The sequence below is a fragment of the Chionomys nivalis genome, chromosome 16 (assembly GCF_950005125.1).
Source record: "Chionomys nivalis chromosome 16, mChiNiv1.1, whole genome shotgun sequence".
NCBI classification, from domain to species: domain Eukaryota; kingdom Metazoa; phylum Chordata; class Mammalia; order Rodentia; family Cricetidae; genus Chionomys; species Chionomys nivalis.
This window is the reverse complement of record NC_080101.1, coordinates 6338289-6366113: the sequence shown is the minus strand read 5'-3', so window position 1 is coordinate 6366113 and position 27825 is coordinate 6338289. Positions and strand designations below refer to the sequence as shown.

The 27825-nt window shown below is 46.4% G+C and overlaps 1 protein-coding gene across 1 annotated transcript; it reads right to left on the bottom strand.

Moving 5' to 3' along the window:
- Positions 1-11379: 11379 nt before the first annotated feature.
- On the bottom strand, positions 11380-27443 carry Plekhf2 (pleckstrin homology and FYVE domain containing 2). Its single transcript, XM_057790827.1, has 2 exons — positions 27186-27443; positions 11380-13998 (listed from the first exon to the last, which is right to left on the bottom strand). Exon 2 carries the CDS (start codon positions 13982-13984, stop codon positions 13238-13240), a length of 747 nt encoding a protein of 248 aa, XP_057646810.1. The 5' UTR covers positions 13985-13998; positions 27186-27443; the 3' UTR covers positions 11380-13237.
- Positions 27444-27825: the final 382 nt, after the last annotated feature.

The following is a 27825-nucleotide window of genomic DNA, read 5'->3' as shown; positions in this document are numbered from 1 at the left end:
ACCACCGGAGCTCTTCTCACTGCAGTTTTATTCAGGACCTTTTGAGAATTGTAATCTCTCTCTCTCTCTCTCTCTCTCTCCAGCTCTTAAGTAGGCCTGGGCCGCCAACCTCAGATTGCCAGGTGGGCACTGCCCATAGGTCCACGCATATGCAAGCAGCTGACAGTCATTGCATGATAATAGCATAAGTCAGGCTTTAGCCATAGGAGTTGATTATCACAGAGAGCACTCGCTTTCGGGATCGCGGAGGGCGGGAGCCAGCACCATCAGGTGCGACTCCACGCAGCTCTCTACACATAGCCATCAGGTGTGACTCCACACGGCTCTCTACAGTTCCCCCTTTTTGTTTTGAAAAGCAACAGGTAAGAGTAGAGGTCTGATCTCTGTTAAAAATGGAACATGTGCTAGTGTCCGTCCAGGTGTCATCCACCCAGCGAACACTAGACCTGTCCGGTGTCTTTTTACAGAGGTGGGAGCTGGACACCAACCCACATGCAATCAGACTCGCTCTTCTTGAGGCTGATGTATGCTTACCTCAAGTGCAGTGCGCAAGCCTCGCATCCTGTGCTCGCTTCTATCTCTTTTAAGATAGCCAAACTTGGGGAGACTGTCCTGCTTCAATGGCCATGAAGGCCTGAATGATCATAACTGCATTGCAATGCTGTGAAACCCTTATGTGACAGATGCACCACAGGCATACCAGGGAGGCAAGCACCATTAAGCCTGTTAGGGCTCCTACTCCCGCCCACTCCTTCAGATGATCCATGGAGTGATCCAGGAGGATAGTCCTTCTGCCAGGCTGGTATCCATGCGTGTGGAATCTGCAGTCGCAATCGTCATCCGCAGCTTTTCCAGTTGTTTTCGAATTCACCAGACCAATTACCTAAAAGATATCTAGACAATTCTTTAGACAGATTAGCTGCATGAGTCATACTGAATGCTGGTCACACACAGCCCTGGATGGATAGAAATGTCTGACAGACTAGGGTATGGATTTGCCTCTCTTAACATACCCCAGCTGCCATACCCCCGTGGCACATTCATTCTTGTCAGCTGAGTGCATGGAAGACACCTTCTCCCTCGTGCACCTCTTTGGCTTCCCTAGCAGCTCAGCTGATCTTGCTTCTGCTAAGTGACCATATGCTGCATTCTCATGAGTTGTCTGATCTTACACAGGATTTAAAGATAAATGCCCATGACAACAGGTGTTGAGATTGCCAGCAGTAGGGTTCCCAATCACCACTAGACCCAACCTCCCATTTGGGCTATGGTATTCTACCAACCCTTTGGCTAAAACAGTACACACAGGTACCTGCTCTTACAATAAGGCAGTCTCTTGATTTAAATTAGCTCTGTCGCAGACTCTTCAGCAGCGTGCAGAGCCTGAAACTGCCATTGCCTTTTCCTTGCCCTGCAGCTATGCTGCGTTCTCGGGCAGCCCTGTGGGGTCTGTGCTCCAGCTTGTCTCAGCTCCAGCACTTGTTGCGTTTGCTGATACTCTTAGCACTGCTGTGGCATCCGCCAGGCTAGGCACCGACTGCTGAGGCAATGTGCCTTCCACCACAGCCACCTAGCAAAGCTCTGCTCCAGCTCTGCTCCAGCTGCCTTTCTGCCCCAGCTGCATTCGTTCTGGGTCCAGACTGGTGCACGGAGTGGAGCGGAACTCAGGAAAGCAGGCTTGCTGCTCTGCAACCATTGAAGGGTCCCCACTTACACGTTTTAGGGAATTTGGGCGTTGTCAATCTGTCTGGCTACTTCCTGCTGAGCGGGGACGTTGCATTCTTACTGCCATTTTCAGCCTCGCTTGGACGCAGGTCACGGCAGCGACTGGGGAGAGGAGGGGACTCTACCTCCCCACCCAGCTGGAAGGTGGAGGTCTGGCAGCGCAGAACAGCCCTGGTTGTGCTGCGCTTCTATGCCCTGAGGCACACGCTGGGAGTGGCCTAGCGTTCTGGCCTTGTCTCTCTCTTCAAGGCAGGTCCTGGGTGTTTGCAGCTTCACAGACCCTCAGAGCTGCTTGGCCTAGGAGCTGCAGCTGCTCACTCTCCACTGCAAACTCAGGAGGTCTCGGTAATTCAAACCACATGAATCTAACTCCCTTCCTTAGCGTACCTTGTTCTGCAGCAAAATTCAGATCTCTACCAAGCTTGTCCCAGGATGACACATTAAGATTGCCAGAGACGGCAAACCAAGGAGCAATTGTGTCACATTCAGTCAAAAACCTTTCCAATGCGCTCCTTAACAGCTTGTTAAGAGCCAGAAAAATCAGGTGTGATGTTGAAGCACCCATTCTAAAATCCCATTCTTTTATTTTCACTTTAAACCGTCCACTCTGGTCGTGGCTCTCACTTTGACCCGTCTGCTATAGTCGCAGCTCTCATTACCCCCACTCTCCCTTCTACTGGCGAGAGCGGAAAACCCGCTTTTTTTGCGGATCCCCAATCTTTACCTGAGGATTATCCGGTGCACCCCCTGACTGCAGCAAGTTCTGGGCTCCACGGAGAGAGGTTTGGAGGATCCCCGTACGCGGCACCACTTGTCCCCGTACGGGCCACCAACTGTCGCGGCCCCCCTCGTCCAGCAAGGATGACGCGACCACCGGAGCTCTTCTCACTGCAGTTTTATTCAGGACCTTTTGACAATTGTAAAATCTCTCTCTCCTCCCTTTCTCCTCTCTCCTCTCTCTCCTCTGGGCAAACCTCTCCCAGCCCTTAAGTAGGCCTGGGCCGCCAACCTCAGATTGCCAGGTGGGCACTGCCCATAGGTCCACGCATATGCAAGCAGCTGACAGTCATTGCATGATAATAGCATAAGTCAGGCTTTAGCCATAGGAGTTGATTATCACAGAGAGCACTCGCTTTCGGGATCGCGGAGGGCGGGAGCCAGCACCATCAGGTGCGACTCCACGCAGCTCTCTACACATAGCCATCAGGTGTGACTCCACACGGCTCTCTACATTCACCCTTCAGGGTGGAATTGTAATCGCTGATTCTCATTTAGGACAGTAGACCCAATTTCTGTTATTTTATTACATTTACCATGGATGTGGGGCCAGAATCCTGCCACCTTGACAGAAGCTTGATCTGAGGAAAGGTAACCACAACTGAGAAAAAGCCTTCATAAGACTGCTTGTAGGCAAGGCTATGGGGCATTTTCTTCATAGTGATTGATGAGGGAGGGCCCAGCCACTGTGGGTGGTGCCATCCCTGGGCTGGTTGTTCCAGGGTGCTATAGGAAAGCAGGTTGAACAAGCCGTGAGGAGCAGCCCTCTGTGGTCTCTGCATCAATTCCTGCCCGACGCTTCCACCCTGAGTTCCTGCCCTGACTCCTCTAGATGGTTGACTGTTATGTGGAAGTGTAAGCTGAAATGAACCATGTTGTCCCCACGTGGCTTTTAGTCGGCGTTTTATCAGAGCAATAGAACCCTGACTTAGATGGTCTGCACTTGGGACTTGTGCACCGGGTTGGTTCCGGGAATCGGCCGTCAACAATTGCCTTTGCCCAGAGCGCCATCTCTCCATCTCTTCTTCTTCTTCTTCTTCTTCTTCTTCTTCTTCTTCTTCTTCTTCTTCTTCTTCTTCTTCTTCTTCTTCTTCTTCTTCTTCTTCTTCTTCTTCTTCTTCTTCTTCTTAATGAGATGGCTCACATTATTCAGCCCAAACTGGTCTTGAACTTTCAGTTCTTCTGTCGCAGCCTCCTGGAAGTCCAGAGTATGGACGTGTACTGCCACACCAGTCAGTGTTCAGCTTCACTGCTCGCTCATTCCAGCTCTGCTGAGGACCTGCCGTGTGCACACGACAGCCTCGGAGCTGACTTCCCTCCATCCAGTTCCATTCCCAGCAGTTCAGCTCATTTGTCAGACCAGAACTCAGCCTACACGACATGAAATCTTGTGATCCCACTGATACGACTTCCGCTCGATGGGAGTGAGAACTTCAAGGCTGCTTTGATCACTGTGTCTCCAGAGCCTGGGACCAGTCAAACAGGTGAGCATCCAAGGGCATCTCCATGTAAGAGAAGATGACAGCCCCAGTCTCGTCCTGGAAGGAAGAAGCTTGCCTTGGAGCAGGTTCTCCGCATACTGTTTCTGTCTAGATCATAATTTGGAGTGTTTTGAGGCTCGAGGAGGTGCTGAGGAAGTTTAGTTTGCAGTATAGAGTCCTTTCCTCCCAAGGAAGGTCTCATTATCAGTCGATACGGGTTTCTTATAAACTGAAATGTTACAATAACCACGGCGGATAAAACGCATAGATAATGCAAGGGAAGCCCCGGAAAACAACAAAGGAAGGAAGGGCTGGGATCTTCCCGCTGAAGATTGCAGAAAGCGGCTCTGCCAGGGCAGTGTGGCTTCAAATGCAAACCTTCACTTCCCCAAAACACAAAGATTGCACAACTGAATAAAGAGCCACTTTCTTAGGCTGGGTGCAGGGACAGGACCCCTGCTGTGGTACCCTGGGCCTGGCACTTACTAGATATGTGGTCCTGCTCTGTCTCCATGTTACAGACATATCAGACTCAACCTTGAGGGCTGACATACATATCCGACTGACTTAATAACCACACTCGGAGTGGAGTGACACTGGCCTTAGGTATTATTGTTATTCTCTTTAACAACAGCAGGTCTATGTGCCAGAAAAGAAACTGCCAGCTGTCTTACTCGGTTTTCTATTGCTGTGCAGACACCAAGACCATGGTAACTCTTATAAAGGGGCTGGCTTACAGTTCAGAGGTTTGGTCCATTATCATTGTGGCAGGGAGCATGGTGGTCCATTATCATTGTGGCAGGGAGCATGGTGGTGTGTAGGCAGACATGGTGCTGGAGGAAGGAGTCGAGAGTTCTACGTTGGGATGGGCAGGCAGCAGGAAGAGGAGGAGAGAAACTGAGCCTGGCTTGAGTGTTTGAAACCTCAAAGCCCACCCCCTGTGACACATTTCCTCCAACAAGGTCACACTTCCTAATAGTGCCACTTCCTGGTGACGGAGCACTCAATTCTGAGCCTGTGGTGGCCATTCCTGTTCAAACCACCACAACACCTATAACCTAAAGGCAGCTTCTACTTGTACCATACACGAAGTGGCAAACTGGGCCCCCAGTTGGGGGCGGGGAGCAAGTCTACTTTATTATTCCATTTTTTATTTATTTTTTTATATGTCGGCATGTGCCATGTCACACGTGACTGTCAAAGAATGGCTTTCCGGAATCAGTTCTCTGTTTCTACCATGTAGGTTCCAGGAAGTGCTTCACGGTGGACCGTGGGTTGTCAGCAAACCCTTCACCTACTGAGTTAGGGTTCTACTGCTTCACGGTGGACCGTGGGTTGTCAGCAAACCCTTCACCTACTGAGTTAGGGTTCTACTGCTTCACGGTGGACCGTGGGTTGTCAGTAAACCCTTCACCTACTGAGTTAGGGTTCCTACTGCTGCACAGAGACACCATGGCCACAGCAGCTCTTAGAAAGGAAGGCACTTAATTGTGGGTGCCTTACTGTTTCAGAGGTTCAGTCCATTATCATCACGGTGGAAAGCATGGTGGCATACAGGCAGACACGGTGCTGGAGGAGGAGCTGAGTTTTACATCTTGATCCACAGGCAGCAGGAAGCAGAACTGTGACTACATTGAGTAGTTTGAGTACAGGAGACCTCAAAGCCCACCTGCTACAATGGCACACTTCTTCCAATGAAGACCACCTACTCCCACAAAGCCACACCTGCTAATAGTATCACTCCTTATGAACTAATGGGGCCAATTACATTCAAACTACCATACCTGCTGAGTTATCTGGCCAATCTGTGGGAAAACCAATTATAATAGTGCATACATATTTTTAAAGAAATCACAGCTGGAACCGGGCGGTGGTGGCACACAACTTTAATCCCAGCACTCGGGAGGAAGAGGCAGGAGGATCTCAGTGAGAGCCTGGTCTACAAAGTGAGTTCCAGGACAAGCTCCAAAGCTACAGAGAAACCCTGTCTCGAAACAAACAAACAACAAACAAACAAACAAAAAAAAACAAAAGAAAGAAGAAAGAAGTCACAAAGAAGGAGAGGAATAACTTGAACCTTGACTCTACACAAGGAACTCCATAATACATAACACATATTAATAATAAATAGTATTTCGTTCCCATTTTTATTCATCCATTTATTCAGTTTGTTTATAAAGTATTTCTTTCATAATGACATGGCACGGTATGCTGGGAAAAGAGCGAGACGGAAAGGACCTTCCCTTTAGGGGTGTATGGCGGGAACAGACCCTATAGCAAGACAAAGACACAAAGGGACACAGTTAGGCACAGCTCAGTGCCTGGCCCCTTAAGGATTGAAAATTGCTCTTAAATTGCAATATAGTGTCTGCTCCCTAGAAAAAGCCCCTTTCCCAAGGCCAGGCATTTGGATAAGGGCCTCCATTTCCTTGGAGGCTTGAGGAAAGTTCTTGTTTGCTAAAGCAGCCATATTTCTTATCTCTGGCAAAAGGCACTGTGGCGCTTCCAATAACTATGTCAAGGTCAATGCTAGATCTCCTCAACTCCTGATCTCAAGACAAACCCCAGGGCTGGCGAGATGGCTCAGCGGTTAAGAGCATTGCCTGCTCTTCCGAAGGTCCTGAGTTCAATTCCCAGCATCTCACAACCATCTGTAATGAGATCTGGTGCCCTCTTCTGGCTTGCAGGGATATACGCAGACAGAATATTGTATACTTAATAAATAAATATTTGAAAAAAAAAAAAAAGACAAACCCCAGCTCACCCATTTAATCCTATGTGCAACTCTAGAGTATAAAAGGTGCATTCTTTTTTCTATAAATGCTGCTGGCAGCCCATCCTAATTTATCCTCAGGTCGTGTCCCCCCTTCTCTCCCCGCATCCACACATCCTCTTTGGGACCTGAACCCCCACCAAAGCGGGTCTGGGGCAGCTCGGCTCGTCTGTCCCACACTCTAGCCAGGGCCGACGGAGAGCTACAGTCGCACGGGGCCTGTTTGCATCTGCTGTTTCTCTTGAGAAGCACATTTTGCTTTGCCGCCTCCCACCTGTTTGGTTGGAAGCAGCACCCCAGCCCCTGGCATTCATTTTGGTACGTTCAAGTGGAAAGTTCCATTCAATCCCCTCCTGGGAGTTGCCTCAGTCCAAACTCCACCTCTGAGAAAGCCCCGCAAGCGCAAGCGGTGACCCCCTCCCCAAAGTGGGTCAAGACCACTCCCACAGGGTATTTAAACCGTCCTCCAGAGAGCAAACACGTGGTCTCCCTGGTTCTCCTTCCCTTGTTTTTCCCAGAGAGCCACCTGGGAGCGCTGGCATCCATTAAACCTGGGCTTTCTCTAATTCGGCTTGCTTTTGGTCTGATTCGGATTATTTCGTCGGAGGAGAGTCTTATCAAACTTTACACCACCCTCCTTTCCTTTTTTCCTTCCTTCTTCCATCCTTCACTCTCCCTTCTTTCTACCCCAGACAATATTTTACAATTATCATGGGCATTACTCTTCCTTCTGAACAATTCATTCCTAAGGGCCAGCACGTGGACCAAGGCAAGGTAAGTGTCTATGCAGATGGGGGGCCCTGTACAGGGACACAGAACCTGGGCAGGCTGAAAACTCTTGGAGCTAGGCAGCCTGGGGCATGAGTCAAACCCGGAGGGGGGGGTCCACGTCGGGGAGCAGCCAGCCATGAACCGTGAGAGCTGAGGGCGTGATGAGAGCCTCCCTGGAGTGAGCAGTGTGGCACAGTTATAGACCTAGACGGGCGAGAACTTCCCAACGGGGAGGCTCTGGGTCTGGAGTCCCTGCCCTTCAAATAGTGTCGGAGCTGGCAGCCCAAGGGTCTAGGGTTGATGCTGAAGCGCACGTGGCTGTGAGCTGCAGAATGAAGCCTCGTGGGCCAGAGCACAAAGGATGTCCACAAAGCAGAGGGAGACCAACCCCAAGTGAGGTGAAGGAGTGGTGGGGTGGATGACTGACCGCAGCCCGGGGAACAACGCTGTCAGAGCATGAGCACAGAATGGGAGGGCGCTGGGGGGGGGTTCTGTGTGAGGAAGGGTTCAAGACCCCTGGGTAGGGCCAGAGTTGAGTGAGGACAGGCATGGCGGTGACGAGAGATTGGGTCACTATTGCTGCAATGAAACGCCATGACCAAAAGCAAGTTGGGGGAGGAAAGGGTTTCTTTCACTCAGTCCATACAACAGTTCTTCATCAAAGCAGTGGGGGCAGGAATTGAAGCTGGGCAGGAACTTGGAGCCCCTGCTTTCACCATCTGCACAGGGTGGCCCCGCCCACACCGGGCTCAGTGCATCGAGCCCTCCCCCACCAATCTCTAAGAAAATGTCTTACCTGCAGCCCAATCTTATGGAGGTATTTTCTCAGCTGAGACTTCCTCTCTACTGATAACTCTGAATTGTGTCAAGTTGACATAAAAACTAGCCAGGAGTGACCAAATCGTTTAAATATCTTTTAAAAAAGATTTTTTAAAAATTTTTTCAAGATAGGGTTTCTCTGTGTAACCCTGGCTGTCCTGGAAACTCGCTTTATAGACCCGGCTGGCCTCAAACTTAAAGATTCACCTGTCTCTGCCTCCCAAGTGGTGAGATTAAAGGTGGGTGCTACCACTGCCTGGCAAGATATTTTTGCGTGTCTGTTCATTCAAGCCAGTTTACAGGCAGTTTTGAACTGCATGATTTGGTTACTGGAAACCAAACTTCTGTCCTTTGGCTACATAGTAAGTTCGAGGGTTAGCCTGGGCTATCATTTACCTATTTCAAACTTAGGTATTTTGGTGTTTTATTTTTGAGACAAGCTTGGCTGGCTTCCAGCTCACCATGCTGATTACTGGCACTGCATCCTGGCTGTGGAGTTCTGGGGCTGCATGAGCATTAGTAAGGAGTGTATATATTTCTTATAGATCCTACAGTCTAGTTAGAGGATCCTAGCAAACACACCATTTGCAAATATTTTCTCTGCTTCCCCGCCCCTCACAATTCACATGGCTAAACTGGACTGGAGTTTGTAACTCCCTGCCTCGGACTTCGGAAGGCTGGGATTACAGGCATGGACTACCACACTCGGCTCCTTCCAGTTTTCCATGAAGCTGTCTGAAGCACAAGTTTAATTCTAATGAAGCTCATCTTTTTCTTGTAATTTTGGGAACAATCACTTCCTCCTGTTTCGTCAGGACTTCAGTTACTGACCCACAGAACTCACCCTTCAAAGTCTCCAGAACGGAGTTAGGGACCGTCTTCTAGCGTCTCAGACTTCAGCAGGAATTTCCAGGCACGTAAAACACCAGCGTTTCGTGAGCTTTTCCTTGCAGCCAGTGGGAAAACTCCACTTTTAAGTGTGCTGTGTGCTAGTATTCAGGCATCTGTACTGGCCTGCCCTTGGGGTCCTCAGCTGCAGCCACCGGGAGCACCTGTGCACATTCACTATGGTCCCTTTTATAGGGCCCTGCCCACCTCCCATTTCTTTCTCTTTTCTCTCTCTCTCCCTCTCTTTCCCTTCCATCTCTTTCCACTCCTGTCCCCAGGGACTGGTCTCTGACCCCCTCTCTGTCCTTCTCTCCCCTCTTCCAATAAACCTATTTGAGCCCTTTTGCATGCGGTGACTTCTAGTGGGCAGACTCAGAAAACAGACGCCATCTTCTAGAACATGCCCAAGACAAAGCTGATGTTAGTAAAATCTACATCAACATAATTTGACTTTTCTGCCCAGTTACTAGAAAGGACTTAACTAAATGCATAATTTTTAAATCTTGTTACATAGTGAGTTTGAGACCATAAGAGGCTAAATGAGACAGTTCTCCAAAGATATGCAAAACCTCAACAGTTATATTAAAAAAGTGTTCGGCATCCTAATCATCAGGGACCAGAACCACGACGGGCTCATGTGTGTTAGAATGGGTAGGGAAAGGAGACTCTGGCATGCTGGCAGGAATGTCAGTTAGTCCAGCCATTATGAAGAGCACCTGAGTGGAAGAATCATCTACTCTGGTTGTCCTCTGACCTCCACATGTATGTGTGAGCGTGCGTGCACACACAGATAAATGTAATTTTATACATTATTTGGTAATAAGAACGTTAAGTGCTCAAACCATAAGAACGTATTAGGGGTCTAGATGGGTCAGCAAAGGCTACATAGTGTACCATTCACTGTGAGACAGTTTCCCTTCCCCCCAAAAAGGCAAAAAGAAACAGAAACCGCAAGCAGCCTCCTAAGGCCAGGACTGAGGAGTAACTAGGGAGTGCCTCCCCTCCCGGGCAGGATAAGGACACCTAACAGAGTGGTGGCAGCTTCAGTGAGCATGAATCACGGAACTGAACATAGCAAAGAGGAATTGTAGGCAGGTAAAATGGAGTATGTTTCAAATAAAGCTGTTAAAATTGCTAAGTTAATAAAGGCCTGAAATTATATTTCTCCAAACTCACAGGAGCGTGCTTGAAGAATACCTGGTAAGGTGGCATTTATTCTTTCCTTTCCTGATAAATTTATTAGATGTCACCAAAGCTTTCCAACTATTATTTTAATGTGAATTACTAAATAGAATAACTGGACATCAACCACTCGTCCCTGTCCTTCCTATCCTTGGACAAGTAAGACGGTAAGAGTTATCAGGACAAGCAATTGTGCCAACTGCTAATAATTCCTGTGTTGGCCACCTCCTCAAGCCCCTATGAGGGCTGGGTTGTGGCTTAGTTGGTGGAGTGCTTGCCTAGAAGTCCAACAGTCTATGCCCAGGGCCTCATAAACAGGGTGTGAACACAGCTTGCACCTAGCAATTGGGAGGAGGCGGACTGACCAGAAGTTCAAGGTCATTCTCAGCAACACACTGAAAGCTGTTACACAGTTTGAGACCAGATTGGGCTAAATGAGACCCCCCCCCAAGTATAAATCTCAATATATATATGAACTGTTCACTGTCCTCCCCTAGTGCCTATAACATGCCTGGCATTCATAATTACTTTACTAATAAGGTAAAACTGTGCACAATACTGCCGTGGGATACCTGTACACTGTGAAGGTGTACTGCTGTGATTGGTGTAGTAAAAAGCTAGGCAGGAGGTATTCTGGGCAGAGAAAGGAAGAGGAGGTGGAACCTAGGTGTGCAGGGAGTCACCAGGAGACAGAGACAGAAGGTGCAAGATGGAAGAGAGGTGACACCACACACGGGACATAGGTTAGTATAAATGGGTTAACTTTAAGAGCTAGTTAGGAACAAACCTAAGTTGTAGACCAAGCTTTCACAACCAGTAAGAAGTCTCCATGCCATTATTTGTGAGCTGGCGGCCTAAAGGAAAGTCCAGTTACACGATACCTCACACTTAGCAAAGGGGAAAAATCTTCAGGTCACAATGTGAGAAAAAAAAAAAGAAAGAAAACCAGGAAGTAAGCTGCAAAATATTTTTATTGTAAAAACAATCAATAGAGGTTGATAATGCAAATGTTATCTCAGGACATTTCCCCTTGGTTCCTGAATTTGTTCAACTCCTGTGCACAGCAAGTTTCCATCCGAATTTCTCTGATTTTATGGTCCTTTTCAAACATTCTTATTGACTACATGTATATGTTTGCTATGAAACAAACAAAAATCCATCTAATAATAAAACCAACAAAAACAAGAACAAACCTCCAAGCCCTAGTTCTACTGTGCTTTTGTTTCACATTTCCTACAGGGAGACCTATATAGCTCAGATGCTTCCAAACTGAACAGCAATGTAAAATTAGTACTGCAACCACACAGTGAGCTACCAATGAATCTTCCATCCACAAGACATCTGCAGAATTATGCAGGCTTTTCAATTTGAAAAAGAGAAAGAGAGAGCGCGCGAGAGAGACAGAGAGAATGTTTAGCCCTGTTTTCCCACATTTAAAGACCTAGCTATTGCAGCCCATGAGTGACTAGAATGCACACAGCACGTCCAGTGCCATGTAGTGAGGGCCTTCCAATTATGGCTGCCTCCAAACAGAAACTACCACGTCTCAAAGCAATCTCACTGACAGTCACAATATAGAGACATCAATGCTCTATTTCCATATATTGCAAAATGATTTCAAAAACAGATTAAATATATGATTGCTCTACAAAACTAGAAACTATTTGGGCATCACAAACTCCATGAACTACACCACGGTCAATCAAGACAATTTCACAATAAAACTGACAACGCTTGAAGACAGGGAGTCTAGTCAAACTCAGATCTCCTCCAGACCGTTCTGTAAGACTCCTTGTTTTAACATGGATTTAAACAAAAAAAAGTTTATTTTTGCCAGGCGGCAGTGGTGGAAGCCTCTGAGCCCAGTATTCAGAAGGCAGAGGCAGGTGGATCTCTGTGAGTTCAAGGCTAGCCTGGGCTACCGTAAGTTCCGGGATAGCCAAGGCTACACAGAGAAACCCTGTCTCAAGAAACAAGGGTTTCAAAAGATTTTTCCTTTTAGAAATAATGTAAAGCAAATAAATCCATATATAAAAATGTCTTAGGAAAGAAGAAGCTAATGGAATATGTCACTCTATGTGATAAATTTCAAACCAAATTCCTGAAAGTGGCAGGCAACTGGTTAATTTTAAACATATATGTGACCATTATAATTTGGTGCCTAGAAGATGTAAAAATATAATCACAACTATTTTATGAAAAATATGTATTCATATAAGAGGGGAGATTTAGTTTCTCGTAGCTGTCAAATAAATATTCTTAACTATATCCATCAAACACTCATTTATTCACCACCTGTCAGAGCACCAGTGTCTTAAATCAGAGAGATAAGAAGGTAGGGCTTGTGTTTTGTGTGGCGACGCTGCCACAGTAAGGCACCTGTGGCATCCAGAAAGGGGAGTAAGGAACTTCCAGCCATGTTCTGTCACTGACATCTGAGCCACCACACAGAATGCTCGAGGAAAGCTACTGATATTACCAATCCCTGAGACACTCGTGTTCCCATCATCCTGTGCGTTTAGTTTTCCTTCAGTGGAGAAAATGTACAAGACCTGTTAAATAAACACCTTTCTGACTCACAAGAAAATCATGTACAATAAGGCGAACAGAAGCCAAGACTCATCCACTGTTGGCGATCTGTCCCTGTGAGGAGCAGAGGAGCGAGCGAGGGCCACTGTCTGCAGGATACAGAGGCAAGGGCAGAACTTCCTCAGGCAAAGTCATGGCTAGAGCAAAACTGAGAGAACTAGGAATCGGACATTTCCCCAAAGCTGACGATTCTCAGATAGTCACACCCAATTAAATATTTCAAACCACGTCCTTAGTCACTGCTATCATCGTCGTCGTCGTCAGACACGTCATTTAAAGGAGGCTTCAGTGACTGACTGTAAGAGTCTGATCTAGCGGGCTGGCACGCAGCCATGTCCCCAGTGGAAAGCAGCTCATAGCAGAAGTCACAAATCCGCACAGGCTTCGAAGACTGGCTGGGAAGAAGAAATCTCTTCTCAGAGCAGGGACCACAAACGACAAAGCCACATTTGCGGCAGTGGTGCCGCCGATTAACGGGTGTGAATTTGGCTTTCTGACAGCGCATACACACGGTGGCCTCAGAGTCAGGAACCCAAACAGCAGCATGTTCACTACTGGGCGTCTTCCCGCTTTTGGAGAGCAAGTCCGTGACACACTTGTTTATGTGGCTCATCCACTCCGACTTCTCGGTGGCGGTGGCGGCGTAGACTGCGAAGGATTTGGTCGGCGTCTTGATGAGCCACCCGTTCCGCAGCTCCCCTTCATCCTTGATGGAGTCGATGGTGACGTTTTCCAAGGGGATAATGTGTTGTTTGTTGTATTTTTTCTTCTGGATGACAATGTTGCCATATACCAGAATATCATTAAACAGGAAAAACTGCCTTGCTTTGGGCTTCTTTCTGCACAGCTTAGTCAATACTCCCTCTCCAATCAGCACCCGTCCAGGGATGGTTAAGGGCTGACCAGCTGCTCCGAAGCAGTTCTCCACTATACTTATTCGTCTGGTGTTTGCCTCACTGTTTGCTAGGCGATCCACCATTTTTTACTAATAACCTTTAGGGAAAAAAAAGAAAAAGAAATCAGCACACAGAAATTACAAATTCCTATAATAGAAAATAAAATATACCAAGATACTACTTTCCCCTCCAATAGTCTGTCCCTCTAAAGTAATCACTAAACACACTGTATCTTCAGTGTTTACAGTTACCCAAACCTCTATCCTCCACACAGTCCTCCTACCTCTGCCCCCCAAGTGCAGGATTATAAGTGTGTGCCATCATGACCAGCACAAATAAAATCAACAGTTAACACATTACATCTGCAAAATAATACACCCAATTCCATGAAACTGAACCTCAAACTGATGCTGGGGAACAGAATGCCTAATACACACACTTAAAAAACATGAACATTATTTTCCCAATAAAATACATATAACCCCTGAGCTGAGGTTCTAATTTTCTTTCCTGGATTATTCCCAAATGTTTCCCAACGTGTTCCCTGCGTCCAGACTTCCCTTCTAAGCCAGTCCGTGGGCAGAGGTATCTAAAATGTTAATTTGACCCTGTTGTTGTTACTTCAAATGATTCCCCTTAAATTTAGCATAGCATGTAAGGCTCATAATTACCTGGTAAGTTTTTGCTTTAAATTGTTGTGTTTTTAGCCGGGCGGTGGTGGCGCACACCTTCAATCCCAGCACTCGGGAGGCAGAGGCAGGCGGATCTCTGTGAGTTCGAGACCAGCCTGGTCTACAAGAGCTAGTTCCAGGACAGGCTCCAAAACCACAGAGAAACCCTGTCTCGAAAAACCAAAAAAATAAATAAATAAATAAAAAATTGTTGCGTTTTTGAGACAGGATCCCATACTATGTAGCCCAGGTTGGCCCTGAACTTGCCACCTCTGCTCCAGACCCGACAGGCCAGTGTCACCACATCCAGTCATTCCTGGGTCTCTTGTTTCTCCAACCTCAACCTAAGCCATTTTCCACCCGAAACTGAGCATTTGAAGACAACACTACGACCATGTCTCGGTGCATCTCACTGCTGTCTTCCTTACCACTACAACTCCAGCTACCTCTTAACCACCCTCCAGGACTTAGTTAGCATCTCTCTTCTGGAACATCTTCCTATGTAGACAGAAACAGTGCCGGGTGGTGGTGGCACACACCTTTGAGGCGGGCGGGTCTCTGTGAGTTCAAGGCCAGCCTGGTCTACAAGAGCTAGTTCCAGGACAGGCTCCAAAGCTACGGAGAAACCCTGTCTCAAAAAAAACAACAAACAAACAAACAAACGGTAATAGCAGCAGAATCCCACCCTCCATATTTGTTATATTCTATTAGTCCTTAGCTTCTTTCTCCTAAGGACTGAAGTCCATGCCTCCACTGGCTACAGAGAGCCCTGAGAGCCAGAGGCTCTAACATGATCACCAATGTACTCAGGATAAACAAGAACATTTTACCAACCTACTAATTTAATGATCATAGATTTGATCTCTAGATCCAATATTGAGCTCTCTCAAGTCCCTGAATGGTGTTCTATTTCACCCACTCACCGAGTACTACCACCTTAACAACCAAACACACTCCAGAACAACCAAGGTTTGAGAGAAAACATTTAAAGACAAACACAGCATGACTAAGTCGTCTTCAGCTCACCAGCTGAGACACGGTAACCTTCCTTCTTCCATGAGCAGCTCACTGTAAGTCTGGCTATTCCCGAGTCTTTCACACGGAGGGGCACCAGCACGCCCAAGGGTACTTCCAACACTGAAGGAGACACTGGATGGCTTCACACCTTGAAGCCTTAACTAAGTGACCAGCCCTCTCTGTCTCCGGCTCTCCCTCCACTCCTTTTGAGACTAGTACCACAGCTCAGTGACAAGGCACAGGCTCCACCTCCAGCTCCTTAAGGAAAGCAAAGTTTACCATCCTATGATGGTATACCAAAGAAGAGGGTCAGTGAGGTGGCTCAATGGGTATAGGCGCTTGTTGACAAACTTGATGACTTGAGTTCAATCCCCAGAACACACAGGATAGGAGGACTGTCTTCTGACCTCCACAAGCACAACTTGATAAGCACTTACACACACACACACAAAATCTCTCTCTAAATGTAAGAAAGTAAATTACAGAATTAAAATGACATGAAAAGTCCAAACTCATTTATTATTAAAGCCATTAAAATACTAAAATACTTTTTATCATATTATGTATGGCCGTGTAGAGCAACAGGCACCTTTCTTTGTACTTTATAGAAAACAAGTATAGCCACCAATTTGATATCCAGTCAAACAAAACTTTGGGCCAATGAGATGGCACAATGGGAAATGGCGCTTGCCAACAAGCCTAACAAACAGTTCCATCTCAGGGACCAAAGGAGCTGGCATATGACTCTCATGTAAGGTTCACCCAGTCATACAAATAAACATGTAGTAATAATAAATTTTACTCAGCAAATAAAGATACGTACATGATATTCAACATAGCACTATTCGTAACAAATAGACGCCGCGATGCATCCTCAATCAAACACCGAAAATGAGACAAGCAACAGAAACACATTCCGTACAGTCAAGTGGGGAAAGAGTGAACATCACCATCACCATACACGCTACACTTCATCACGCCTAAGACACTGAAGATCTGGAGATACTCACATCTTATGTGCCACTGATTAGAGTCTCCAACTAAACATAGCATATTCTAAATAAGACATTTCAATTTAAACACATAAAATACAATTTAAAAATTTATCTTGAGATTAAGTACACTACTAAAGTATAATCATAGCATACTAAAACAAGAAATACTTGAAATTTAGCAAACTAAATTTGAGTGAATTTTACATCTTCAATCATCTAGAAGAGACTTTGTTCCTCTGGGCCTGTCCAGTAAGATCCCTGCCCTGGTAGCAAATCCTGTTAACTGTACTGCAGAAGTCAGTGGTGATAAAGCAAACAGACTGACTTCTTGGAAAAGAGGAAGGAACAAACTTTCGCATTTTATGTTTAAACTTATCGATGCTATATTTTACATTTAAATTAAAGCTGAGAGAAAATGAAACCTCAGAGAGATGGCTCAGCGGTTAAGAGCATTGCCTGCTCTTCCAAAGGTCCTGAGTTCAATTCCCAGCAACCACATGGTGGCTCACAACCATCTGTAATGAGGTCTGGTGCCCTCTTCTGGCCTACAGGCATACATGTAGACAGAACATTGTATACATAATAAATAAATATTTAAAAAAAAAAGAATTGAATCATACTATAAAGTACATTAACTGTTGAAAGTCTCCCTAGGTGATGGAGGAAGGTCATTGGTTAAAAAATAAAGAAACTGCTTGGCCCTCATAGGTTAGAACATAGGTGGGTGGAGTAAACAGAACAGAATGCTGGGAGGAAGAGGAAGTGAGTTCAGACTTGATAGCTCTCCTCTCTGGGGCAGATGCGATGAAGCTCCAACCCAGGATGGACGTAGGCTAGAATCTTCCCGGTAAGTGCACCTTGGGGTGCTACACACATTATTAGAAATGGGCTAGTCCAGGTGCGAGAGTTAGCCGAGAAGAGGCTAGATATAATGGGCCAAACAGTGTTTAAAAGAATACAGTTTGTGTGTTGTTATTTCGGGGCATAAGCTAGCCAGGCGACCAGGAGCTGGGGCGGCAGGAACACAGCCCGCAGCTCTTACTACACCTAGGCACATCTGCCTAATACAAAAAGGTAACTTACTTCCATAATCTCAATTATGAAAGGAAAAACAAATGTTTAATCAATGTCTATTAGATATTTACTTTACTCTTTCATTTAATAATGTTACCTGACGGTGGTACATGCCTTTGATCTCTGCACTTAGGAGGCAGAGGCAGCTGGATCTCTGGGAGTTCGAGGCCAGCCTGGCTACAGAGTGAGTTCCAGGACAGGCTCCAACTACAGAGAAACCCTGACTCGAAACAATGATGAAGATTGATGACGATGTTAGATGAAGATAATTGACTTTACCAAACCAATAAATAAAAAATAAGTAAACGCAAAGCAAGCCATAGAATGAGTCCAGTAGGGAACACAACTACTATGCTAGCACTGGAAGCTAACTCAGGTCTGCAGGGATCACATGGTAGGACTGCTCTCCAAACAAAAATAAGAACTTATTTCTTAAACAAACCAGTCAAAGCCGGGTGGTGGTGGCACACGCCTTTAATTCCAGCACTCGGGAGGCAGAGGCAGGTGGATCTCTGTGAGTTCGAGGCCAGCCTGGTCTATAAAGGGAGTTCCAGGACAGGCTCCAAAGCTACAGAGAAAGCCTGTCTCGAAAAACAAACAAACAAACAAACAAAAAAACAAAAAAACCAAACCAGTCAAATAGGCTGGGGAGTTGGCTCAGCAGTTAAAAGCATTGTTGTTCTTGCACAGGACTGGGGTCCAATTCCCAGCACTATGTGGGCAGCTCATAACCATCTGTCACTCCAGTCCCAGGGTATCTGACACCCTCTTCTGACCACAGCAGACACCAGGCATGCTTGTGGTGTATGTGAATACAAGCAGGAGAAACATTCATACATTAAAATAAGTTGTTGAAGTTAAGTAGCTTACTTATGACTTCAAAGCTAGATGCGCTCATATTTTTTTGTTTTGTTTTTTGTTTATTTTTTTTTGTTTTGAGACAGGGTTTCTCTGGAGCTTTTGAACAAGTGCTGAAACTCACTCTTGTAGACCAGGCTGGCCTCGAACTCACAGAGATCCGCCTGCCACTGCCTCCCAAGTGCTGGGATTAAAGGCGTGAGCCACCACTGCCTGGCTTTTTTTCCATAATTTTTATGGGATTCTAAGGGGTACATGGTTTTTTCATTATTTCCTGCTACCTTCAGAAATAGTTTACCAATGTGAACCTTTAATTATGTATCTAGGAAAGGCCACTGACAAAATAATTAAAATTAACATCAGCTAAGAGGGCTTTTATTTTCCCAATAGGCCCAAATTTGAATATGTGCTTATTTCAAATAGACAGGGACATTCCTGAAAACAAAATTATTCCCTATAATCTGATAGGACCACCAGTACCTACTCTGGTAGCTCACATTCTAAAGGAAAGTATTAACAAGTTTTATGCCCATGCCACTAACACAACTGAACATGATGTGGAGTGACAGCGGCTCCTCAATCGGAAGGCTTGTTCCAGTATGATATGTACAAAGGATTCTTGAAGCACCAAAAAGTAAAGTTCTGACAACCTAGAATGTCAGTCAAGGTGGTTTCAAGTAGGTTAGGTCTGAGAAAGAAACTCATCATGCTATACAAGAACAACAGAGTCACAGTTTAAGATATTTTAGGGGGAAAATGAAAAACAAAACAAACAAACCAGAAGAATGGCTACGGTGCTGCTGCACAGGCTATGAGGTTTTAAAGGTTCACTCGGGAGAGTGAATATGGCCCTCAAGTTTCTGAAGAATCCTCACGTCTCCAACAGTTAGTCCTAATAAAGTAAGATTAACATTCTTCAACTACAGGTTTGACCAGGAAACTCTTTTTTTTTTTTTTGTTTTGTTTTGTTTTGTTTTGTTTTGTTTTGTTTTTCAAGACAGGGTTTCTCTGTGGTTTTGGAGCCTGTCCTGGAACTAGCTCTTGTAGACCAGGCTGGTCTCCAACTCACAGAGATCCGCCTGCCTCTGCCTCCCAAGTGCTGGGATTAAAGGCATACGCCACCACCGCCCAGCAGGAAACTCTCTTTAAAAAAAAAAACAGACACCCCAGCTGAGAGATCTGGCCTCCTGCAGCCTCACCCCACATCCTAACCTGCTCCAGGTTCTCTTTGCTGAACATAAACCAGACTACCATAGCACCCAACTCAGCACGAGGACACGCCCACCTCTATCTGGTCTCTCTATTGGCTGAAATCTCACCAGTTCCTCAACAGATCCTCAGGCCAGACACTAGTTCATCATTAAATCTCCACACCACTTAGTAACATATACTTTACTAAATCTTTCATTAAAATTTGGATACATATTTACTCTAAATATTTGGTAGTTCCTGGAAATAAGAGCAGTATTTCCTACAATTATGTAAACCCAACAGCACAGAATGGACACAAGTGGAGCCTGTAAGGCCTGCCAAACTTTAAGGGAACAGTAGCTCTTCCCATCATCAAGCACATCACTGGGTCCACAGATTTAGACTGACAACCAAATGTAACTCATCTAACCATATCTAATTATGAATTCTAAATATCCAGCTTGGAAGTTCCTATTTTCAAAAAAAAAAAAATCCTCAATATGTCATAATAATCTCTAAGATTTCTTTCTCTAAAAGCCCAGCTGTTCTATCAGCACAATGACGTCACGAGCACATCTGTGCACCAACAACACTGAGCTGAGCGTGCCCGAGGGCAGCAGAGCTGGCGGCTTAGAAAGTACCAAGCAAGCTCACCAACATTTTCTTTAGCATCGTTCAAAATACTTCTGATTTGCTTGCTTTTTATTTATATTTGGTACCAAAAAAGAATGAAGACACAGGAATGAAGGATTTTAATATAAAGCACAATTGGTTAAGTACTATATAATAAAATCAGCAAAGCAGGAAGTGAGGGGATGAATATATGACACACATAATTTACCATTCTAACATCTGAAAGAGTAAGTGAAATTTCAAAAGGAAATACATCCAAACACAGAAAAAATGAAAACAAAACCCACTAAGCAAAGGCACAAACCCTGATGTGTGGTTCTTTTGCTAAGCTAACGCACACAGCTGCAGCAGAGGATCCAGGGAGTTATTAGTTAGAGGAAAGAGAAAAGGACAAGATACTGACCACACTCTTGTTCCTGAGACTTCCTGCTTCAATTTTTAGAAGAACTAGTCTGATTTGATCTAGGTTTTCCTAACATAACTATGCAAACAGTTGGGGGCCTGAGCTAGAGTGACTGGCTGGAGTTGGGGTGAGGTCACTGTGACTGAGTGGCTGTAAAGTTATAACTACCCTCCAGGCTGGAGACGTAGCTCAGCAGCAGTGCCCATAGAACACTTGAGCATGGGAGAGGATGGACAGAAGGTACAAAATGGTCGCTACGGTTAGTAATGTGAACGCAAATAAAATAACTGATAATGGCAATGGACTCCAAGGAGTAAAACAGTCACTAGCCATTTGGCACCATACAAAACTCTCGTAAACAAAACACTCAAAACTAAAAATTCAAGTGAAAAAAATTTATACAAGCAAGTGTATATAATTCAGGTATATCTCTATAGTTAAGAGAGTGCCGGCAGTAATCAACACACATCTTTGACCCCAGCACTCAGGAGTCAGGAACAGGCGGCTATCTGTGAGTTCAAGGCCAGCCTGGTCTACAAAGTAGACCAGGCCAGACAGGGCTAAACAGATCCTGCCTCAAAAACAAACAACACCCCCCACTTGACACAGACACACACACACAAAAAAACTACAGGGTAAGAAAGGGGTCTGGTATCCCTGCAATGTATTAGAAACTGTGAAATAAATAAAATCTGTGCACTTAAAACTCTAAATAGCAGAGAAGCAAAGAGAACCAGCTAATTACCCAGAGAACACACAAAGGCAGTCTTAGGGCTAAGAGTTGAGCTGTGGCAATTCTGTCCACACGGGCATCTGGGCCCAGATCCTGAAATAAAAGAAGTAGGTTCTCCTGCGAGAGAAGCCCAGGTATAGTTCCCCTCATGGTGAGCAGTCCTTGGATCCAATCAGAGCTGCTGGCTGCCATCAAGATATTCACGCCAGTCCCGCACCCTCAGGGCTCTTGCCCTGCCAGTTGCTGTGGTTTACGGCGTCACAGCCGGGCAGGACTGCTGGTTACTTCTCCCTTGGAAGCTTGCATGACGCCTCCTAATCAGTTATCCAATACCAAGTGATCAATCCTGAGAGCACATACACCAAGGAGACACTTTACAGGCAGAGCAGGTGTCACTCGTGTATTTAGGACTATACATATATGTGGAGTTATATATGTGTGTGTGTTGTATGTTATAATGATATATACACACATATAAAACAAAGAAAAAGAGGCCACAAATCTGAGGACGAGGGTGGTGTGAAGGAGGAAAGGGAAGGGAGGAATGATGTCATTTCAGATTTAAAATCATTCTTTAAAAAAAGAAGGTTAAACTATTTGGAAGGGTAGATGATGGCATGTATGTCTACCCTAGGAAAGAAAGTAGGAAGTACAATGGTAGACTACTAATTTAAAAATAATCTCTACATCTGTGTGTGTGCTCACATCTGGTCACACGGGTGCCAGGCACACAAGTGCAGATCAGAGGACAATTTGCAAACAGTGTTCCTCTCCTTCTACCATACGGTCTCTGGGGTGAGCACAGACCATCATTGGGCCTGACAGTAATAGCACTCACCTGCTCCAGCATCTTGAGCAGGAGTGTTACCTCTGGTAAGGTAAACAGGTGACAAACTGCAAAAGAAAGTATCAGATAAAGCTGGGTGTGGGGGCACATGCCTACAATCCCAGCATTTGGGGAAATGGAGGCAGGAGGATCAATAGTTCAAGGTTATCCTCAGCTTCTTAGTGAGAGGCCTGCTGCTGGGCTATGTGAATGAAACCTGCTCTTGCAGAGGTCCCAAGCTCAGTCACCTATAACTCCAGCTCCAGGGCACTAACACCCCTTCTGTCTCCACAGGCACGCTCTCACGTGCACAGATCCACACACAGATAAGCACAAGTACACCTAATTAAAAATAAAGTTTAAAAACAGACAAAACCAAAGAATGTAAGATTGGAGAATTTAGACTTGAATATACAGGCAATGGGGACGCAAGTTTTTTTTAATAGGAAAATATTAATATACAGAGACAGCACACAGGATGAAGTGAAGAGAATATGGAGACACAAGATTGTATGCAAAGAAAGCAGAGAGTATTACAGCAAAAAAAAAGCTAATCAAAGCAAAAATACATTATATATATGTGTGTGTGTGTGTATAAAGAAATCACAGTAAAGCAACGGAGGGCAGAACCGACACCATGAAATACGGTGCAGGGCTGAAGAGCAGTAGGTACAATTCAGGAACTGGCTGTGATTCCGGGATGGAAAGGAGCTCAGAACCTGTGAAAGCTGAAGTTAAGCCTGCAGAGGTCTGGTAAGTGTTCTTAAGAAATTGGTTTGGTTGGGTGCCAGATGATGGTGGAAGTCACAAAAAAAAAAAAAAAGAAAAAAAAAGAAAGAAATTGGTTTGGCTCATTTATCTTCAAGTCCTTCAGGGAATCCAAAGGATAATCATTCAGATTGTCAAACAGAAAAGTCAGCATGTGTGGGGTTCCAGAACAGCGGGGATTTAGTTATCCACAGGAGACAGATGGTAGTTGGTAAGTGGGAAATTCAATCAAATGATGCTACCGTGTGCCAAGCACTTACACAAACATCTTAGTGAATCTTCACAACTCTCAGAAGCAAATTTCTGTGTTCATTTCACGAATGGCTCCAGTTAACAAGGAGCCGAGGCTTCCCCGCTCGGCTGTTTTCTTCCTAGTGTGCCCACCGTCATTATTAAAATGCCTTCTCTTTTCCTTCCAGGCCCTCCTCAAATTGTGCTACTCATTTGCGCTTTATAGATTGACGAGTCTTGAATGTGGCACACACCGGTGGCCCCACCACTAAGGAAGCAGAAGCATAAGACGGAGAATTTGAGGTCAGCCTGAGCTTCATAAGGAGACACTCCCCCCAAAACCGAAAACACCACCAACAGAACAAATAAAGCAGGTACAGTAGGGAAGGACTGTGAGAGGCACAAAGACTGGGTGCCTAAGGCTGTCCTTCATCAGGTGATGCAGACCAGCCTAGGCTGCAGGAGACCCTGCCTCAGGACACAAACTAAAAAAAGACTTATTTTAGGTGAGGACAAGAAGTTAATCCAAAAGTACAGTCCTCACAAAATTACAAAACACCTTAACCTAGAAAAGTTTTGCAACTTAAATTAGCACTTAAGAAGTATTTGAGGAGCCGGGCGGTGGTGGCGCACGCCTTTAATCCCAGCACTTGGGAGGCAGAGGCAGGCGGATCTCTGTGAGTTGGAGACCAGCCTGGTCTACAAGAGCTAGTTCCAGGACAGGCTCCAAAACCACAGAGAAACCCTGTCTCGAAAAACCAAAAAAAAAAAAAAGAAGTATTCGAGGGTTGCTACATAAGCAGAGAGCTTGTATGCAAAGCTGAGTCTCAAAGATAAATCTCAACAGAAAATGTACAGCACACATACAAACTATAACCTCATTTTTCAGATAAATCTCAACAGAAAATGTACGGCACACATACAAACCATAACCTTCTCATTTTCCAGACTTTAGTATTTCTAGCAGGGGCAAATATTCAATCAGACTTTAACATAGTGACTGTCACCCTTTCGTTCATCCGCAGCGGCTCTCCATCAATCACACGTCAGTCATTATCCAATTCAAGTCTGTATCCCCACACCAAAAGTCAGTAGCCAAAGTTAGTTGTTATTATTATTTTTAGTTTTTCCGAGACAGGGTTTCCCTGTGTAAGAGTCCTAGCTCTTGTAGACCAGGCTGGCCTCAAACTCACAGAGATCTGCCTGCCTCTGCCTCTTAAGTGCTGGGATTAAAGGCCTGCGCCACCACCACCCGGCAAGTTAATTATTTTTTAAAAGAAAACACTAAAAAGAAACTGTCTGACCACCTAATCTGTGGATGGAATGGAGGTCACAACATAAAGGGGAAAGACCACAGAAATTCAACAACTATCTCATGGAAATTACAACTCAGTAAATGCACGAAGCACATGTACAAGGAATCCATTCAAACCTTTCCTGAGCCCCTGTTAAGCTCTCAGAAATAAATTAGACCTCAAGCGCTGCCTGCTGTCTGTCAAGGATAAACCTTAAAGACCTGAGCGTCCAGGACGCCTTGGGGGAAGGGAACGAACTATCTCCCTCCCCTCCCTAGGGGTGGGGGGTGGGGAGAAAGAGGAAGCCTGACAGCAATGCGGGCGGAAAGGCTTCAAAGTACAGGTTTAGGCAGCTGTTTTGGTTCTGTTGGGGTTTGATTTTGAGACCCCAGATCAAACTCTGCATCCCTGCCTCAGTGTGCTGGGATTGCAGGCACACTCCACCACGACACTCCCAGTGTGGCCTGAATGGTTTAAGAAGAAAGCAATCAGCACCATACCCTTGCATTTTCAGCGTTTTAGGAGACAGTTATACTGGAAACCAATATTCCAATCAGAAGGATAGGGAGGGAAAGAAGAAATAAGATGGGCAGAGAAGGCCCACAGGGACGAGCTATGATGTGAGATGGCTTCAGTCACTGACTTCAGTTAACTCTCAGCTTGACTGCTAGACTTGTGAAATCAGCCAAGTAACACCTTACAAATAAATAGATAGATAGATAGATAGATAGATAGATAGATAGATAGATAGATAAATGAATTTTGGTCCAAAACCATAAATATACATAATGGAATTGATCCCGACACTAAAGCAAAATAATTTTTTTAAAAAAGAACTAAGGAAACCGGCAAACCTAAGAAGGTACTTTACCCACTAAAGAATGATGGGGGCACCAGAAGCCAGGCCTGACAGCCAGGGTTCTATCCTTGGGGCCCACAAGGTGGAAGGAGAGAAGCAACTCCCAAAAGTTATCCTTTGACTTCCATATTTGTGACACGTGACTGTGTGCACGTGTGTGTGTGCACGCGCACACACACAAGCACGCACGTGTACACACAAAAAAAAATAAAAGATAATTTAAAAAAATAAATAAATAAGGGCCAGAAAGGGGGCTCAGAAAGACAAGAAAGGCGCTGGCCCCCAAGCCTAATCACCTAAGCTAGATCCCCACAATTCACGTGATGCAAAGAAGAAACTCTGGTAATTTGTCTTCTGACCTCTCCGGGGACAAGTGTGCCACCACCACACACAAATGACTGCTTTTTAAAAAATTAAGAGTAAAAAGAGACATATTTTAGGGCATTTACATTGTTAAGAGCCTTTTCGCTCATTTAACATAATTATATTAACATATATTAACATAATTATAAAGCGGCTTTTTTAAAAAACGATATTTACTAGGCTTGTTCATGCTGTACACCAGTTTCGTCTGGAGTGGACGATTACATGTGCTTTCCAAATAAGCAACTTAATACCATGCACCTCTCAATGCTATCATGACCCATAGTGATTAAAAATAGCCTTTGTTAATTCTGAATTAACCCGAGGCCCCCATAAACTACAAGAGTACATAAAGAAAGGACAACACTCTAATAAGGAATCAACAGGAAAAAAAAATGGAAAAAAGTTGAGACGTCAAGATCACAGCACCCTATTCTGTTTGTTGTGGTTGGTTGTTTCGACAGGCTCACTCTGTAGTCCAGGACGGCCTCGAACTTACAACGATCCTCTGGCCCCAGTATGCCGAGTACTCGGAATACATGATGGCAGGAGCAAACACACCGGACTACTTCACTTTACTCTTCTGAAAGTAACATATGCCTTAACGTCTCAACTGGACGTTCATGTCTAAATGTTTCTTTAATAAATCTCTCAGGCAACGTTAAAAAACAAAACAAAACAAAAAACAAAACAAAAAACAAAGAAGGGCATTTACCAATTTCACGTATTCGGAGCCTGAATTGCTGCTTAGGTGTAACCTCAATTCTTATTCCTTTCCACTGCACGCTCACCTTAACTTACTGCTTTAATATTCTAGAAGTGTACAAGGCTACTACAGCAACTTCGGAAACCAGCTCTTGGCCCTTTATAACATTAAAAAAAAAAACTCAGCAAAAGATCATAACACTTTAAAACACTCCAAACAGACTGTAAGCCACTGATCCCGTCAGAGCCACTCTCCGCGGTGCCATTTGCCTATAAAGTCACAGAAAACGCGCTGCTCAAGTCAGAGCGTGCTCCCGACGCCCAGTCCCCGCAAAGTTTTCCGAGCCCACGGTCTGCGGGCCCGAGTCCTAGCGCCAGACCACTCGGAGCGCGCCGCGGGGCCGGGTCCCAGGCTCCGGGGCGGTGCGGACGGGCGCGGCGGGACCCAGGCGGTTCCAGCCCGAGCGCCAGCCCGCAGGGGAGCCGCCCGGGAGCGCCCCGTTTCCCACAGACCCCAACATGGCGTCGGCCGCCGCCGCCCGCGCCGCCGCCTCCCCACCCGCGCCCGGGCCCGGGGGAGCCGCCGCCCGCAAAGTTTTGCTTCCCTCCCCTCCCCGGCCCGGCGCCGCCGCCCGGCGCGCCCCGACCCCCGCGGCACCTACCCGGCCCGGCGCGGGCGGGCGGCGGCGCCCAGGCTGCGACTCCTCCTCGTCGCCGACTCCGTCCCCAGACTCGCAGAGGGTGTGGGGGCCCCGCGAGGCCGGCGCGATCCGGACGCGACGGGCGCGGACGCTCGCTCGCTCGCAGGTGACTTCACCGCCCCTCCGGTCCCAGCCGACAACGGCCGCCCGGGCTGGCTTCCCTCCTGCGCGCGCAGTGGCGCGCCCTCGCTCAAGCGCCCGGCACGGGCACGAGCACACCCGCCCTGCCCTTTCTTCCCGGTTCCCTCGCCCCGCCCACCGCCTTGCCCCGCCCCTCCGTTCCCCCCCACCGCACACGACAGGCTCCAGGGGCGGGGCCTTGGGGCGAGGCCACACCCGCTAGGGCGTCCCGGGGCTGGGCTGCGGGGCGCACGGCTCTGCTCAGAGGTGACGGCGTGCGGGAGCGGGACGGGGCAAGCGGGAGCCGGTTGGGGCGAGCCGGAGCCGGCTGGGGCGAGCGGGAACGGACTGGGGCGAACGAGAGCCCGTTGGGGCGCGCCGGAGCGGGCTGGAGCGAACGAGAGCTGGTTGGGGCGAGCCGGAGCGGGCTGAGGCGAACGAGAGCCTTTTGGGGCGAGCTGGGGCGAGCCGGAGTCTTTTG

Excerpts from the sequence above, each read along its gene's own strand:
- Plekhf2 (XM_057790827.1), bottom strand. The coding sequence starts at position 13,984 with ATGGTGGATCGCCTAGCAAACAGTGAGGCAAACACCAGACGAATAAGT.